We start from the raw sequence: 17886 nt of genomic DNA on the forward strand, positions 1-17886 counted from the left end.
TCTGGTGTTCAGGAGTGGTTTGTGTTCTCACAGTAACAGCCTGATGGCTGTCAGACCCCTGGCCCTCCCCACAGAGCTGCAAGGATGCACTGGAGGTTACTCTCAGTGTGGCAACACAATCTGCTCCTTAAGCAAAATCTGCAAAAAACAGCTCTTGTAGTCCCAACCAAGCTACCACTTACTATTTTGCAGACAATTAGTAAAAAAAATTAAATAAATCCACGTAGATTGACCAGTTTAAGTAACAACAATCTCATTAAAGCCACAGAACAGGTCAACTACAGGCCTTTACTCTAAAGCAGGAAAGCTCAGCAGGAGTTTCCCACTGAAACCCACAGAAAAAAAAATAAATGTGTGTTTACCACAGTCAAAAAAACCCTTCTTAACCTCATATTCGAAAATTAATTTGATTAAGTTTTGTTGGAACAGAATAAAAATAATCAATCTACAGCTAAAAGCCTAATACAGGAATTTCCAGTCTGGATGGTTGGTCTGTCAGAGGCATATGTTATTTGGAACAAGATTGGAGTAACTGCCTAACAACACCCATCTCAACCACAGGCGTGCTCATCCCAGCCATCTACAACAATGTAAAAACCAAAGTTCCCCCTGAGGATTCAAAAAAATCCCCAGCAACCAAGTCCCAAAGTGCCTGAACTCCCAGCAAAGTAAAAATCACACAAACGAGGCTGGTCTGGGTCTTAAGGCTCTGGTCTTTGTTGGCTGTTAAAAGGCAAGCCTGGTGAATGTAAGATGATATTCAGATCATTTCTAACCTTCCACCAACATGTTCTTCCCTTTCTTCCCCACAGCTTTTTGTCTCCTCGGCTCCAGCCTCCGCTGCAGGAACTCTGCCAGTGACGTCAGGGCAGGAAGAGCAGGCCTGTTCTCAGTAACCTGAGCCACTCTGCTGCTTTGGGACCTTCTCTGAGAGCCTGGCATTACCCACAGTCTGGCCAGAGGTTAAACAGGACCCCTTTTTCTTACATCCATGTAAAACAGGCTAGGTCAGGGGGCTGCAGGAGCAGGAATCTCTTTGCACGGCACCAACACTCCCTCCCCCAGCTCACAACAGGAACAGCCTGTTTCTCCCCCCACCCCCTGAGTTGGTGCAAAGGGAGCTTCCCGGGAATTCTTTTCTCCTACAGAGCTGCAAGTCAATGTTTTTGTACATCCCCTGCTCTTTAATGATGTAACTGTTCCACGAGAGCTCAGCTCCCCTGTGCCAGGCTCTCCTCTGGCAGCAGCAGAGAACCCACACACCCCCTCAGCATTCAAAGGGCACAAACCACTCCAGTGGCACTTGGGGACACTTCACAGTGAAGCTACTGGTCACTGCCCAGTGCTGGGGGTGAAGAGATCACAACTGGGGAGCTACAAATCAGCGCTGGCTGTCCCACACTGAATGTCTTTGTGCCCCCAGACAGCCACTCTCTCCTGACACAGCCTGAATGCAACTCCCAGAGAGGAGCAACATCCACACGTGGCCTTTGGGACAGGGGCTAAACAATAGCTAAACTCTGGATGGGGGTGTTATCAAAGCATGACTTCGGTTCAAGGAAGTTGTTTGAGGGACAGACAACAAAGGAGCTGACTGCCAAAAATTTATGGGCAAGGAGGATGTGAAAGGGTTACTCTTAGCTGTGCATTTCACAACAAAATGAACTCCATTGGTGACAGACCCTGCCAGTACCTCAGAACTCACTACAGAAAATGCTGGTGGTACCTCCTGGCACTGCAGAGCCTCCAGGTTCTGCACAAATGCTCTGGATGAAGCTGAGCAATGGCACTCTCCTGCAAAAGGCCTGGCAGAAACCCCCGAGAAAACATTCAGAAAGTTTACAAAAGGATACACTTTCCATCTTAGAAGTTTTATAACAACCCCTTGGTCCAGGAAATAATGGCAGGTACAACTGACAGCTCCTCTCCCTGCTCCCAAATGCGACACTTCACCGCCCTTGATTCCTACTCCTCCCTAATCCCCTTGTTTTTTCCTTCTCAGCTTTCCACCAGGACTCTGATTCCACCACCAGCAACGAGAATCAGAAAAGCAAGGCACACCAGTGGGAAAAGCTTGTCCTACCAGCTCTAATGGCCAAGGCATTCACAAACACTGACCTCAAAGCCAAGAGATTCCCAATTCATCAGCCACCTCAGGCAACAGGATTTACACAAACCCCTCACCAGCGCTCTCAGTCCATGACCTGGTGCCCTACAGTTACACCAACAGCAACACAAGTGTGTAAAAGCTTTCCTGTGCACAGCAACACAAGCAGCTTCTCTGGTTTCTTCCGGGGAGAAAACTGTAACAGTTCAGTATTGAAACACACCCAGAAAAAGGGAATGATTGGGGCACTTCACTGTAATTCCTTTTCTCCTAGTGCCAGTGGGTCACACCTGAAATCTGGCATTGCCTGTGTTCTCCCACTTGTTCTGAAAGTGAGGAAACCCCCAGCCAGGGCACAGGCTGTGCAGAACAGGCTCCCTCCTCCTGTTCCACATTACACTCCAGTGCTGGGGATATTTGAAAGGACTCAACCACAAGTTCTCACTGTCATCCAACCTACCGTCCTCTCCTCCACCTCAGCCAGTGGACAGTGCTGCCATAGCCCAGCCTGGCCATTTTCAGTGAAACACTATAACACTGTATGTGTCCAGCATCTTGTAAAGCAGCACAGTAATCAGTATTCAAAATTTCCCTAAAACATTTTGAAACAGGAATTACATTCCAGCTCCATCTTACCACTTTGGCAGAGAAAACTGCTCCAAATGGAGCTTACAGAGACAAAAGATATTAAAAAAAAATCACTAGTGACCGAGGAAAGCAAAAGAGATGCACAAACCCACAGAAATGATGCCATTTCCTCTGAACAGCTACACTGACCCTTTCTAGAGGGATGATTTCTGCAAATACAAGCAGAACAATCAGCTAGTGCTAAAATAGGAAAAGCCTCAAGGAGCTTAAGGAAAACACTGTGAGCATGGAACAGAAAGGAGACGAAGAATAAACCAGAACAAACCAGCCCTGCTCTGTAACTCAGAGGGCAGAGCAGCCCAAGTCAGGGCAATGTTTCTGAGAACCCCCTCCCAAGGCTGGGGAACTTCCCTGACCACCTGAGCTCTCCTTCCCTCCCACTGCCCTTGCCAGGGCACCATGGGCAGCAGGGACAGGGATCCTCAGGGCTGAGCACAGTTTGGGAGCAGCCAAGGGAGGGTAGCCCCTCTCACCTCAGCTCTGCACACTGGGGGATCTCTGCAGGGCTCATTTGCACTCCCTGGACTGTATTATTTGTTTTGCAGTATTGCTGCAACCCTGTTGTTTTGTTTGGGTCCTTTTAAGCCCAGTATCCAACAGAACAGGCCTACAGGAGTGCATTCTGTGTGTACATCCTTCCCTGTTCTTACCTCCAATTCCACGATCAATAATTATCAGTCTATGGACCAATTTCCACCAAACACAGGAAAACAGAGATAGCAAACCATGTAAGTTCCTCTACCTTTTTAAAAATATTAATTTCTTAGAAAAAGGATGTTTAATTCCTCTCCCACAAGCAGTGTCCTATTAAAGTAAGACTACAGGAAAAAACAAAACTATGAGACACCAAAGAAGCCACATCAGTGAACCAGAAAAAAAACAGCCTTCAAAAAAAAAATTCCACTGCTTGAAGCAGTACTTACTCTTAGCACAATTCAGAGTTGGGTTTACTCCCTCAGCCAACACTGATGTGACAGCCTAGTGAGCCTAAGTTAGTAAAAACTATTCTAGAAAACAGATCCATAGGCAGCTAAAGAAACAATGGCATTTAGACAGGGAAATCAACCTCCCTTTTGCACAGGAAAGTCATGTTCCACAAGCCCACGGGAGTTCTCTCAGAGCTGCCCCTTCAGCACGCACCCATGGACAAAGCCTGCTCTAATTCCCAAGGGACATTCCACAGACTCTTCACAAAAGGCTCCTAAAGAAATGAAGCTGCCATGGTAACAATAGGCCCTGGACAGGTTATGTGGTAAGGACAGAGGAAACAGAGAGCAAACCAAATGTCATCTCTGACAGCAGGGCAAGGCCACCAGGGAAGTCCCCCAAGAACACAGGGCTTGGAGCAGCCTGGTCTAGTGGAAGGTGTCCCTGCCCAGGAGCAGAATGAGACAAGCTCTTAAGGTCCCTTGCAACCCAAACCTCCCTGTGACACTGAATATGTGCTGGAGGCCAGGCCCTCACCTCTGGGAAAGGAGCAGAACACCAACAACTTGCTGGTGACACCAAGTTCCTCATGGGAAGGCTGCAAAGAGGGGAAGAACAAACACGGGCTACAGAGAGCAAAGCTGGCAGAGGGAGGTCAGGAAAGGTGAGGAGTGCCCCAGGAATGCCAGGTTTACACACAGTGGTGGCTCCACACTGACACCCAGGACAGCACACACAGCTCAGGGCTCTGCACCTCCACCTGCAGCAGCAGGGGCTCGACCTCCAGCACCAGTTTTCCCCAAAAATACTCTTGCCACTGACCTTGCATCACCTCTAGCAACTCCTTACCCTGCTGGCCCTGACTCAGTTCAGCCACTGGGCAGAAAAATGCCCCTCCCAAGCAGATGGGTTTGCCAGGGAGGGAAGGGTCAGGGCAGCAGCAGCACGAGCACAAAGGAAGGGGAGAGCTGTGCAGCTGTGGAGGCACACACTGACTCCTCTCTCAGCCCTGGAGGCACACACTGACTCCTCTCTCAGCTGTGGCAGAGCAGCTCAACCATCTTGTGCAATCCCACTGGCAGCAACAAGCTCGTGTGGTCCTAATGAACAGCCCTAGGAATTAACAATGCAAAGCTGGCACACTTATCATTCATTTAAGATGGAATTCATTACCCATTTCCCAATGAAGTTTCACTCGCCATTTATAAACACAAACATCTCCCTGGTCCTTGGGGATTCTAACCCTAAAAGAAGAGAGAGAAACCCTCATGTGGGGGAGAGCAAACAGACACTCAGCTTGTTATTTGATTTGTTTCAAAAAACACCACCACATGCTATGCCCTAGTATATAAAAAAATGTATCCAAGATGAATTCTTTTGATTTTTATTATTTTATTGTAGAAAAATATTTGACATTTAGAAGCATTTCTGACACACAGGACAATCCCTATGCAACTCTACAAAGAAATATCTTTTTCTATGAGCTGAACAATCTGCCAACACTGTTTTCACTCAGCTAACCTGCCAATATAATACAAACCTGCTATATGGAGAGTTACAGAATACAGACTCATTAGATTTATTTATAGAATAAATAATGTATATGCTGCTGAAACCCTGCACAGCAAGGAGCACAGTTGGCTGGATGTTGCCTCGTGCTGCTTTCCAGTAAAACATTACTTTTGGGAACCACCTGAAACAACCTGCCCTTCAGCTGAGGCAGGACAGGCTTAAGAATCCAACCTCCTGCTCTTAATATTGAGATAAAAGATGAATTACTGAGTGGCTGAACTCCCACTATGCTCCCACACCACGCTCCTGTGTCCAACAGTGCTGAGAGGCCTGTCCCACCTAACCATGTGCAGCCAAGGCCCTTCTGAGTCTTCTGAGACTGAGCCTACAAACACACCCTGGGCAGGACAAGCAGCTCTGGGGACAGGGAGAGCACCACAGAGCAGTCAGGGGCCTGAAGGGATGGAAAGCCTTGTATTGGCACCACTTGTACCCAAGATGGAACTACCTGCATTTATAAATTGGGCACTTTCTCCCAAAATATTCCAAAATTAAAGCAGAGTTACCAAATTTATCAAGTTTATGTTGTACCTACAGTCCAAAGCAGGACACGTGTGACACTGGTTGGTCCTGATGAATCTTCCTCTGGGTTCCTGGGCACTGTCCCTCGAGGGACACACAACCTGCCACGTGCTGAAATCATTGCCTACGCTCAGACTTCCAACAGGACATGGCAAAAATTAGCCAGTGGCCACAAAATCCCAGCTAAGGAGAAGATTCCCCCTGCAGCTCCTCCCCTTCAGCTCTTTTAGCCAACTGAAGGTAGGGTTTGCCTTTAAAAATATTAGAGTGAAGCTTCACAAAACAACACTTGTCTTTGGAAGTGTATTTGCAGACTGAAAAGTTGCAACCAACGGTCACAATAATGCTCTCTAAACCACTCACTTTCTAAGGGAATAAAGAAATAAGTCATTGTGTTCTGATCACAAATTGAACACCCAAACCAACAAGGGTACACCAGTATGGAAAAGCAAAATACTGCATATCCCTAAAAGGCCTGCTAGAAACAGCAAAACCATCTTCTGCAGGTGAACTCAAACTCTGCAGGATTTCTTTCTTGGAGAAGAAAGAAAACCAACTCTGCTCCTTTCTATCTTTAGCCAAAGGAGCAGACACAGTGGCACTGCAGGGGAGAGATGACAATCTGCAACGGGAGCTTCAGAGCTCCACGTGATGAATGAGAGTGACTCCAGCAAATCCCCGAAACTTTAAATAAAGCATGAAATATCATGCAGATGCTGGTTGGCATTTTAGGTCCTGAAGCCAGTACACCAGATTTAGACAAAGCACTTCCTTATCTTGGCACCAGAGCCAGCATCACCTTCTGGGTCTGACTCCAAGCCCCAGAAGGCAGAGCCTCACCCCAACACTTGGGCACTGCAAGGTGCAGCACAGGCAGAGCCAGGTCTCACCCAGCAGTGCTGAGTCCAAAGTCAGGCTTTAATATTCCCAAACCACTTCAGTTCGCTGCTTTCAGTGTGTCTTGTGTTCACTGCAGAAATGGCACTTTGGAATTTTCAGCAGGGTGGGCAAGTCTGTTGTGCATGTTACCAGAAAACAGATCAGAAACGTTTCAGGAAAGGCACGTTCATATCCCAGTAAAAGGATTTTTCTTAGAAAGTCATCACCATTTAGCATTTCGGCCCCACTGCATCCTTACACTTCTAGGAGCTCACTTGCCTACTAAAATGGTATTTAAATTACCAATATTTAGCCTTATATCAGGGCAAGCCTTTGCAACAGAGGGAAAGAAAGGAGAGAATCCAAAGTCACCAGCACGAACTTGAGGTACGTGTTGTTATTTCAAATCAAAACATATTCACTTGTTGAGTTTCTGACTATCCCAAGGAACTCATTTGGTCAGTGCATCCAAATATTTAATGTTCACAAACCTTCTCAGTTATCAGAAGGTGACTGCAGTTGCAGAAGTCACATACAAGTCTACACAACACGAGGGCAGGTTATGGACAGGGACAGGAGCTGAAAAGCTCAGAGACTCTAGAGCAGAGCTACAGTACCAGGGTTTCAGCTGCCCTCACAACTTCTGACCACTGCATTGGGTGGGCATTTGGCCATAAATGCTGCCTCTCTCAGTGAGCTCATCGACTTCAGCACGTTTGTAAAACATCAGGACCACCCCAGCCCGTGGGCTGCCGACGGCCAGTGCTCTGAACACCGGGGTGGGGACCCGCTCCTCTGAACCTCCAAACTGGCCCTGAGTGCTCATTAGCTCTGCAAAGGCACTGCTTTCACTACCCACCCCCACTGCTGCACATCCACAGCGTGCCCATGAGAAGCAGCAACCCAGAGTATCAACTGAACACTCTCTGGTGAGCAGCCAGTAAAAATTACACCCTCTCAGATTCATCACAGCCCTACAGCCAGGCCCCTGCTCACCAGGAAATCCTGCTGCATCACGGGTTGCCTTGTCATTTCCAAACGCTCTGCACCCACCACGTGTTTCTCAGGCTTTCCATCAAAAAGTCATCACAGTTGAGTCAGAAAGAAAGAATAACTTGGCTTCTAATTCTGCAAAAGTAAGAACTTCTTCACACGGTCAGAACACCTTTCCACAGACAACCTGCACACTGCCTCTTGGCCCTGTGATTTCCTCATGGATGGATGGACTGTGATGTTGAAACACTCATCAAATGTCCCTGCCATCTCACCAGACAAGGTAAAACTACTCTGGATCCAGAGGATCTGGACTAGCCCTTCTCCAACACCACCCCTATCACCAGTGTAATAACTGAGCAGTTGAGCAAGTCTTCAGAAGCCTGAACCCAGGCATTAATGTCACCCATTCCCCCAAACACAGACACAATTCAAAAGCAGTTGTGTCAGTGGTGTGACCTGAAGAAGGTTTTTTGTTCCTCAGCAACTTAATAGATGCCATCACTAGACTAACTCTGCACAGCTGCAGAATTGTGTGGAACACAACTGAAATAATCAATACTTACAAAGCAGCTCAATTTAGTTTAATTAAACTCACACTGTCTTACCAGAAGCTAAGTTTTTTGACACTGGTATTGGCAGTCACATCCCTTTAAGTTGCTCTATGGATACTACAACTATCCTCTTTCTCCCAAGTCCCTCTTGGTCCCAAGCAGTGCTCCCGCTGCCTGTTCCGTCCCAGGAGCACGGGATAAGCCGAGTGTGGCTGCCCAACACTCCCAGCACGGGCCCGGCACCGTGTCTCCAGCACCACCTCTGCTGTGAGTCCAGCAGCTCGGGCCCCAGCCTGGCGTCCTGCCTCTGCCCGCTGCCAGCCCCGGTCAGGGGCACTGCCTGTACCCGGCTGCTCCGGAGGCACAGCCCCGGCCCGGGACCCCGGCACCGCCGGCACCGCCTCCCCGCCGCCGCCGGGCTCAGCCGCCGTTCCCGCGCCGAGCCCGGGGCAACCCCGGGGCTGCGTGACCCGCCCGTGCGCCGGGCGAGCCCGGGGCCGCCGCTCCGGTAACGGGATGAGCAACAGGAGCGGGGGGTGCCCGGCCCGGGGCTGCCCGGCCCGTCCCCCCGGAGCCCGGCCAGGGCTGGGGCGGCCCGGGCACTCCCGCGGGCCGGGTCTCGCTGGCGGGCCGGGTCGGGCCGTGCCAGAGCGGGCCGGGGCCGCCCCCCGGCTCCCGCAACTTTCCCTCCTCCTCCTCCGCCGCCGCCGCCCGGGGCCGGCCGGGGCCGGGGCCGCCGCCACCGAGCCCCGCGCGGCGGAAGCGCCTCCCCCGCTCCTCCCGAGCATCCCCCGCCGCCCCCGCGGGCCCGGCGCGGCCCGGCGCAGGGCGCAGGCCCGGCGGCGGGGGAGGCCGCCCGGCCCGGCCCGGCCCCGCGCCCCCGGCAGCCCCGGCGGGGACAATGAGATGGCGGCGAAGAGCGCCGCGCCCGGGGGACCCGTTGCTCCGGCAGGAGCCGCCCCGCCCCGCGCCGCCTCCTCTTCCCTCCCCTCCCCTTCTCCTCTCTCCTCGCACGGGCAGCGCCCGCTCCCGGCCCGGCCGCCGCGGAGACCGAGCGAGCGAGAGCGGCCCCGGCCCCGCTGCCCCCGCCCCTCGCGCCTCCATCTTGGATCGGCGCCTCCCGCGCGCTCCCTCCCCGCGCGCCGCGCTCACCTCGGGCCGCGCGTCGGCGGCGCCCCGGGAGCGGCCCGGGAGCGCGGCGGGAGCGGCGCTGGCGGCGGGGTCCGGCGGGCGCGGGCCGGGGCCGGGCCGGGGCGGCGGCGCTGGCGGGGCCCGTTGGGCTCAGCGGGGCCGCGATCCTAAACCGCCACCTGGCGGCATTTCCGACCCGCTCGGCGCAGCCGCCCCGCGCGCCGGGCGCGCAGCGCCCCCTGCCGGACGCGCCGCCGCACTGCCCGCCCGTGCCGCGCCCGCGCCGGGGAGGAAGGGGCGGGGCCGGGGAGAGGCCCCGCCCCCGGCGCGCGCGGCGCGCGGGAAAACGTCTTTCGCGCGAAAACGGCCGCGCGTGCGCCGAGCGGTTACGGACACTCGGGGGGGGGGGCGACTATCGCGACAGAGAGGGGGTGGTTCCGAGCTTCGTGAGGCCATGGGGACCGGGACACCGGGGCAGGGGGTTGACTATCGCGACAGAGGGGGGGTGGCCCCTGGCTCCGTGCGGCCGCGGGGACAGGGACATCGGGGGGGGGGTGTGACTGTCGCGACAGAGGTGGCGGGGGGCGGCCCTGAGGCGGCGGGGACAGGGACACCGGTGACAGGGGCGACTGGCGACAGAGCGCGGGCCCAGGGCGGGCCGGAGCGCCCCCAGCCCGCGGCGGTGCCGCCCCAGCCCGGCCGTGCGGAGGGCGGGCCGGGGGTGCCGGTGCCGCGGCCCGTGGCGGGGCGGGACCCGCGATCCCGGTGATCCCAGTGATCCCGGCGGGGGAGGAGCGGGAGCGGGCGCGGGGGGCACGTCCGGAGGCGGCGGCGCCGGGCGGGGCTGCGGCACCGACACCGGTACCGTGAGTGTCGGGAGCCCGAGCGGGGCCGGGGGGCGGCGGGACCGAGCGGGCAGCGGCCGCCCCTCTCCCCCATGCCCGGGGGCTGTGCCGAGCCCGGTGCCCCCAGAGAGCCGCCCTCCCGGCGGCCGCAGTTGCCATCGCGCGGTTGCCGCACGGCTCCGGTGCCCCGCTGTCCCCCCGCACTGCCGCGGCCGTGCCCAGCTCTGCAGCTGCTTGGGAGAGGATCCAAAGCAGCACGCGAGGTATCTCTAATCTTAACCTGTCCTCTGCTGCCGTGAGCCCCAAGGTACCTTCCCGTGCTTCACCTATTGTGCTGTACCTCTTACGGCCTTTCCTAAGCTAACCAAGCTGGTCTCCTATTTTCCTGTGCTAGAGGGGACTGTACGTCAGCGTTGAGGTATTCTCTGTTCTCTCCCTGTGTCTAGAATTGTGATCTGAAGGGATCTGTTTTGGAATGGGAAGTTTTCGGGCAACAAAATCACTGTCATGCAAGTGTAGCTCTGCAGAGGTAGTAGCTGCAGCAGGCAACAGGCATGAACGGAGAAATTAGAAAATAGTATTTTTTCATGGAAATGGACCCCTATGGAGCCCTTATACAGCAAGAGAATAGGTTAGAGAAAGCAAGGGAAATAAAAGGTGTCATATACAATCCCACTGAAACCACGTGTGGTGGCTTTAGAGAGCTCACAAATACAGCTCTTTTTTTGGGTAGCAAAATATTCTCAGGAATATACTGACAATTCTTGGGGCTGAAGTGTAGGGTTTATATTTGTGTTCTGTGAAGGCTGTGCTGGTTCTTCCCTCAGGCAGAGCTGCTGGACATGACTCAGTTAATCTGAAGACACAGGATACCGGTTTGTTGGTTTGTGTGTAACGTTTGTCCTTGTGCTTAAATGCTAAAGACTCCTTTCATGTAATTGCTCCTTCATTTTCTTAAATACCTTTTGCTATTCATTAAATTTTAATAAAGACTCGAGTTTCTTTGCATGTATTTTTAATACCATTGATTTGTATCAATCTGGCTAAAAAAGGTAAAGATACTTGGACACCACGTGAGTGTAGATCCCTTGGCATGTGCAGCTGCCTGAACTATCAAGCACCTGAGAATCTCCAGCAAGGTTCAGGTGATTTAATGGTGCTGAATCAGGAATTTAGGAGATTTCCCTGTCCCTGGTAAGGCATCAAAATCAACCCCTCATGTTGAGAAGTCGCTGCACGGAAGTGCTTAGTGAAGGTGGCACGAGTTCAGTCAGTCCTGTGGGTTTGCAGGGGTGGGAGGGTCTGTTGTATTGTCTAATGTGCAGGGAGAATTGTCAGTCCGTAGTTCTCCTGTAGAGATTGCTCCCACCCCTCTGCCAAACTCAGCCTAACCCGTCAGAATTGTGGGATTTTCCACAGAAGAGGCACAGGAGCATCCTCTTTCAGAGCCCAGGGATGGCTGAGCTCTCATTCCAGATGGGCTGCAACTGCCATGTCTGTGAGTCCTTCCTGATAGCAGTGCAGTCACCTGACTGATTAGAACTGAGCTGGCAGAAGATGAGAGTATTTTTCTGTGAGTTTACTGAAAATTGGTGGTTAGAGTCACCACTCAAAGGCTTCCCTCCTTCAGGCATGGCAAGGAGAGCTCAGCCTCCCACCCCCGTCAGTCAGGTGGCAAATAATCACCTATTTCTACCTGGGTAACCAGCATATGCAGTGACTGACCAAAGAGGGGACTATTTGGAGGGTTTTTTTCTTTTAAGAGAAATCGTGGTGTGTGTACTATTAATGATTTGTGCCATTTACTGAATCCACAGGAAAAACAGGGTTCACACTTTGGCAGTCAGTGATTTCCATGAGCTGATGTTCGAAACGGGTGCCTCAGGTTGTTGTTTGAACTGGGGATGTTTGTTTTGTTATGTAACTTGAGGGTTCTGCATGTGCTTCATCTTCAGCCTTGTATTAAACTTGATTCGAAACCAAATTACATTTTTCATAGAAAATGTAAATAAACCATGTTAGTTTCCAGATACGAAGGGAAAATAAAAACCTCATGTCATCTCCACAAAAGGCACTGGCAGAAAGAGCAGTAGCAGGTTGTCTGCACAGGCTGTGCTGATCCCTGTCTATTTTGAATGTGTGTCAGGGACACGCTTCAAGGATTTGGGATATGCCCTAATCTCAGTCCCTATGGAAAATCTCACTGGTTAAAAAAAGCAAGGTCACCAAGGAGAGCAAATAATGTACTGTGGGAGGGTTGACATCACATTTATCATACACTCAGTATTTAGCAGGGAGAGTAAAATTTTGGGTTAAGCACTCCTGTTATTTTCTTGTTCTTTGTTAGGTCTCATCTCCTGCCTGTCACACGTGTTTGCCCTCCACCTTGCAGCCCTCCCAGCCCTTGTGTTCCCGGTGCTGGAGTCCCAGGAGCAGTGTGTGCAGCACAGCCATTTTGAGCTGCTGCTGCTCCTGAGCCATTGTTTTCCTCCAGGGAGATCCCTGAATATGTTACACACGTCCACTACCAGATTTGCAACTGTTTTGTTGAATTTGCAACTATTTGTTGAAAGATAATGTTAATTTAATGTCAGGAAGCAAGAAAGTTGCCGTTTATGCTGTGGTAACAAATTAGCTGTTCTGGTTTTGTTTTCCTGGACAGTTGCAGCGTTTCCCCAGCTGTTTCTGAACCAAGTGACTGAGTTTACCAAGCAATATCTGCTGTTACTCTAATAATAATGCCTGTTGTCTGCGTTCTGTCTTCTTTTCCTTCCACTTATTTTGTCCCTGATCCATGTGTTGTGCTTCGAACGAGGAAGATCCTAGTTTTGTTTAAGACAGCAAGGCAGAGCTGCGGGTTTGTAACACAGTGAAAACACCAGGTAGGAAAAGCTGTGCCGAGGAAAACCACTGCCTTGCTGGGCTCAGGCACTTCGTTCTGCATTTGCATGTGAAAGATTCTGATAACAATCTGGCGGAAGAAAAAGGGCAGGTGAGACAGGCAGGTTTTTGGCAGGTGTTTGTAAGCGTTTGACGGGCAGGTGTCTGTAAATGTTTGACGAGTTGTTCGAGCTCATACCCAGCTCGTTATTTACTTTCCCTGGCACTGCAGCTGCTCGTTCTCAAGCTCCCTGCCCGTGGAGCTGCCCTGGGCACTCTGGAACACTCCCCCCCCCCTCGGCGGGTGCTGGGCACGCTCTGGATTTGGGGCAGCAGCACACCCGTGACCCGCAGTGCTGGGCGAGGCCTCCTGCACAGACCAGGGTGCTTCTTGTCCTCGGACCCTCTCACTTGTGCAGGTCCGAACCGGTGCTGCCCTTCCCCCAGGGCTGGGGCCGGGGCTGCCCCTCTGCACTCCCGTCCATCCCGATCCCTGCCAGGGCTGCCCCTCTGCACTCCCGTCCATCCCGATCCCTGCCAGGGCTGCCCCTCTGCACTCCCGTCCATCCCGATCCCTGCCAGGGCTGCCCCTTTGCACTCCCGTCCATCCCGGTCCCTGCCCTGCCTGCGGGGAGCAGGGCACGGCCGAGCCGGGGGGCAGCAGGGGGGTTGAGGAGAAAAGCAGAGCAGCCCATTCTCAGGTAAACCGTGTTTGTGAGGAGACAGGCAGTGCTTGGCTGCCACAGATCAGGGAGGGAGATAACGCCAGGGCTCAACCTGGCCGCGGTATTTCAGTGTTTGTGTGAGGAGCTGCTGCACACACGGTCACACTGCCTTGGGTCTGTGTTCTGCACACACATGGTCACACTGCCTTGGGTCTGTGTTCTCCTGCACACACAGTCACAGTCACACTGCCTCGGTCTGTGTTCTCCTGCACACACGGTCACACTGCCTCGGTCTGTGTTCTGCACACACAGTCACAGTCACACTGCCTCGGTCTGTGTTCTCCTGCACACACGGTCACACTGCCTTGGTCTGTGTTCTGCACACACAGTCACAGTCACACTGCCTCGGTCTGTGTTCTCCTGCACACACGGTCACACTGCCTTGGGTCTGTGTTCTCCTGCACACACGGTCACAGTCACACTGCCTCGGTCTGTGTTCTCCTGCACACACGGTCACACTGCCTTGGTCTGTGTTCTCCTGCACACACGGTCACGCTGCCTTGGGTCTGTTTTCCCCGACAATCCACTGCCGTGCTGCTCAGCCCTGATGTCCACGGGCGGTGCTCTGGCACACTCAGGACCCCCCTGCTCTGGTGTCCGGTCCTCCCCGGGGACAAGGACCGCGCACCCCCAGCCCCTGCTGCCCCCGCAGCGGCCGAGCCGGCGCTGCCCGCGGGGCTGGGCGGGCTCCGGGGATGGATGGATGGAGGGGGGAGGATGAGTCCTCCCGGGCATTCTCTGCTCCGCAGCGCTGTGTGAGACACGACAGCACGGAATGGGGAATCTGCTCTGAATCATCACGCTGTAGGAACCTTACGCTCACCAAACCACCTCTTGTTCCTTGGATCGATTCCATCAATAATTCTGGGAGAGATGGCTGAGGAGTGGTTTTGGCAAGGTGACACCGATTGCTTTCTCCCCATCTAGAGGTTTTTGGGTTGTGTGGCTCCCTTGGGTTTTACATTCTGTGCTGAGACGATTGTAACCCTTCCTCTGGGACGCCTGAGAGCAGCTGCTGTTTCTGTCTAGACACCCGGGCAAGGATGGATATGACGAAGAGCTGTTTTCCTCCTCTGGCTCGGGATTAAATCTCTCTGTCACAGGTAAGGTCTGCACAGGTTTATTTGCTGGGGTGAATAGAAGGCAGGGAAGGTTTCATTCTTCCTGCTGCCACTTCACGTGGAAGGGCTCTGCACAGATGGTGGGGGGTGCTGTGAAAACACATTTCAGTGAGTCTTTCTGCCTGAATTAACCTGCTCCCCCCTGCACAAATGACAGGCACCGCTTGTGTAGCGGGAAATGGACCTTCCCTGGGAGACAGGAGGGTTTAACACTGCCCAAGTATTGTTCAAAGACGTGTTGTTATTCATATGCTAACTGCTGACTTGCTCAGGGATGCTCCCTGCTTCCCTGAGTTGCTCTCTGTCATCTCCTCCAGCCAAATATCTCCCTGTAACACTGGCAAGCAATTAACTATCATTCATAATTACAGGGTAAAAAGCTTTGCAAGGAAACTGTCTCATTAGAATAAGAATATACCAGAGTGCATTATACAAACCATACCATACAAAATGAGAACGTGTCATTTTCAAAAATTAGTGACTAAAATGAAGAGCCATGGGTGACTTTTAAGGAGATCCAAATGCCCCAAATATCAAAGGTATTAAGCAGTAACTCAGTGGAAAACTAGAGCAAAAACAAGAACAGTCTACTAGTACTTGGGCTTTGTTGATAAAAACAGCTTGTAAACACTAACAGCATTTACATATTAATGAATCTCTCACTGACCATTAAATAACAGGGTATCTCTGGTTTTTTTCTTAAGACCAGAGCATTTCTCTAAGGAAATGGATACGTCTTCCCAAAAATACCCAGTCAAAAAGCGAGTGAAAATCCATCCCAGCACAGTAACAGTGAAATACACTTCTCATTATCCCCAGCCAGGAGGAGAAGGATGTGAGGATGTTAATGAAGATCCTGGAGTATTTAACGAGGATAATCCTAAGAGAAGACTACTGAGTGATGGGAGAAGGAGAGAAAGGACTTTTTTTGGTACAATAGACACCAAGCCAGCACAACTGCCCAAACCCGGTGAGGTGGGGCAGTGCCAGCATTTTCCTGAAGGGAATGCCCTGCAGTCCAGGAGGACGTGGGCAGTCCTGTTCGGCTCTGCCGTGGCTCACGGCTGCGTGGCTCTCATCACCAGATTGGTTTCTGACCGCTCCAAAGTGCCCTCCCTCGAGCTGATCTTCATCCGCTCGGTCCTGCAGGTGCTGTCCCTCACTGTGGTGTGTTACCACCACGAGCCTCCCTTCGGCCCCAAAGGCTACAGGCTCCGGCTCTTCTTCTACGGGGTGTGCAACGTGGTCTCCATCACCTGTGCCTACACCTCCTTCTCCATAGTGGCCCCCAGCAACGGAACCATCATGTGGAGGGCGACCACCACGGTGTTCAGTGCCATTCTGGCTTTCTTGCTCATGGATGAGGGAATGGCTCACATAGACATAGTTACTGTGGTCGGCAGCGTGTTCGGCGTTTGCCTGGTCATGATCCCCAACATTGTTAAGGAGGAAAACTCTTTGCTGAGCACCTGGAAGGAAGCTTTTGGCTACACCATGACCGTCATGGCCGGCCTGACCACTGCCCTCTCCATGATAGTCTACAGGTCCATCAAGGACAACATCAGCATGTGGACAGCCCTGTTCACCTTCAGCTGGACGGGGACGCTGTGGGGAGCGGCCACCATGTTCCTGCTCCAGGAGCCAATCGTGCCCCTGGATGGAGAAACCTGGAGCTACCTCCTGGCCATCTGCCTGTGCTCCACCACAGCCTTCCTGGGGGTCTACTACGCCCTGAGCAAGTTCCACCCCGCGCTGGTGAGCACCGTGCAGCACCTGGAGGTCGTCATCGCCATGGCCCTGCAGCTCCTCGTGCTGCGCATCGTCCCGGGCGCCTGCGACCTGCTCGGGGCCGCCCTCATTCTGGCCAGTGTCTTCTTCCTGGCGTGTCACAAACTCTCCTGGATGAATTTAAGGCAGCAAGATTATCAGGAGATTGTGGACTCCTCCATTAAATGAAGCACAGCTTTGCTGTCTGAGTCTGGCTGTGACCACGTGAACATCACTCATTTCAGCTCCCGTGCCCCGGCCTCGTGGCCAGGCCCTCTCTCTGCCATTTCAGTTCTCAGCTGATGTAGCAATGTTGGTGTTCCCAGACTCCCATGCCAGGTGAATTTGTTCTACTGCACATAACGACTGACATTTTGTCATACACAAAAGGGCACCACACAGGGTGCATGAGCAGAAGCACAGGCTGGCCCACAGGAGGGAAGGCCAAGTCACACGTGTTCTTCCTCCCCTTCCCTGGATAAGGCAGTACAGAGGGGTTCACTAGTGACTCTCATTCCTGTGCACTGTGGAAGTAGGAAAATGAGCAGTAAAACCATTGCAGTGGTCCGAGTTCTCTGTAATGCTTCTTAAGTTTTGCCTGCAATATTCTAAATGAAGTAACGTTAAATTTCTGTGGCTAAAACTTATGTTTCCTGTGTGTATAGAAGTCAGTAAAGTTTCTTGTGCTTTGTGGTTAAATTTCTGTCTGAACCAATGCAGGAAGCCCAGACCTCCTGTAAGGGAAAGAGAGCCCCAAACGCTGAATCTCCAGTTGTGCCACAGCTGACAAAGGTCCCCAGGAACTACAAGGTCTGTGATGGATCAAAGATCTACCCCTGAAGCAGAGCAAAACCCTTTCTATGGAACCACTTTTTCTAAAAGAGGTTTCAACTATTATGCAAAGGAGGGGAAAAAAAGGGAGAAAATAAAGATTGTGTTTGAGGTCAAGGTGTGAGCACTGCTGGTAACACTGACCAGCCTGGAAGGCAGCAGGGACTTCAGTCAGGGTGCCTGGGTCCCACCACTGCAGTTAGAAAGCAGATCTACAAAAAACCCCAGGGTTCTGTGGTTGCAAACACTGCTCCTGGCCATGCTAATGTCCAGCTGTAAAGAGAAAGGCCAGCACCCAAGACTCTGTCAGTGGTCTCCATGCCAACCAGGCCCAGCAGGCACCTCCCCACCCCAGCCAATTGTGCCTCTGTTCTGGGACGTGAG

General features: G+C 52.6%; 2 protein-coding genes across 2 annotated transcripts in view; one reads left to right on the forward strand and one right to left on the reverse strand.

Moving 5' to 3' along the window:
* Window positions 1-9591, reverse strand: part of STAG1 (stromal antigen 1) — a 159144-nt gene extending 149553 nt beyond the window's left edge. Inside the window, exon 1 of the mRNA XM_051782368.1 lies at window positions 9355-9591. The gene's annotated coding sequence lies outside the window, so the exon portion shown is untranslated. The remainder of the gene's footprint in view (window positions 1-9354) is intronic.
* Window positions 9592-10166: 575 nt separating this feature from the next.
* Window positions 10167-17828, forward strand: SLC35G2 (solute carrier family 35 member G2). The gene is made up of 3 exons (XM_051782467.1): window positions 10167-10441; window positions 14711-14886; window positions 15609-17828. The coding sequence occupies exon 3, from the start codon at window positions 15631-15633 to the stop codon at window positions 16858-16860; it is 1230 nt and encodes a 409-aa protein (XP_051638427.1). The 5' UTR covers window positions 10167-10441; window positions 14711-14886; window positions 15609-15630; the 3' UTR covers window positions 16861-17828.
* The last annotated feature ends 58 nt before the right edge of the window (window positions 17829-17886 follow it).

The sequence above is a fragment of the Manacus candei genome, unplaced genomic scaffold (assembly GCF_025592945.1).
Source record: "Manacus candei isolate 608988 ecotype Guabito, Panama unplaced genomic scaffold, ASM2559294v1 h1tg000015l, whole genome shotgun sequence".
NCBI classification, from domain to species: domain Eukaryota; kingdom Metazoa; phylum Chordata; class Aves; order Passeriformes; family Pipridae; genus Manacus; species Manacus candei.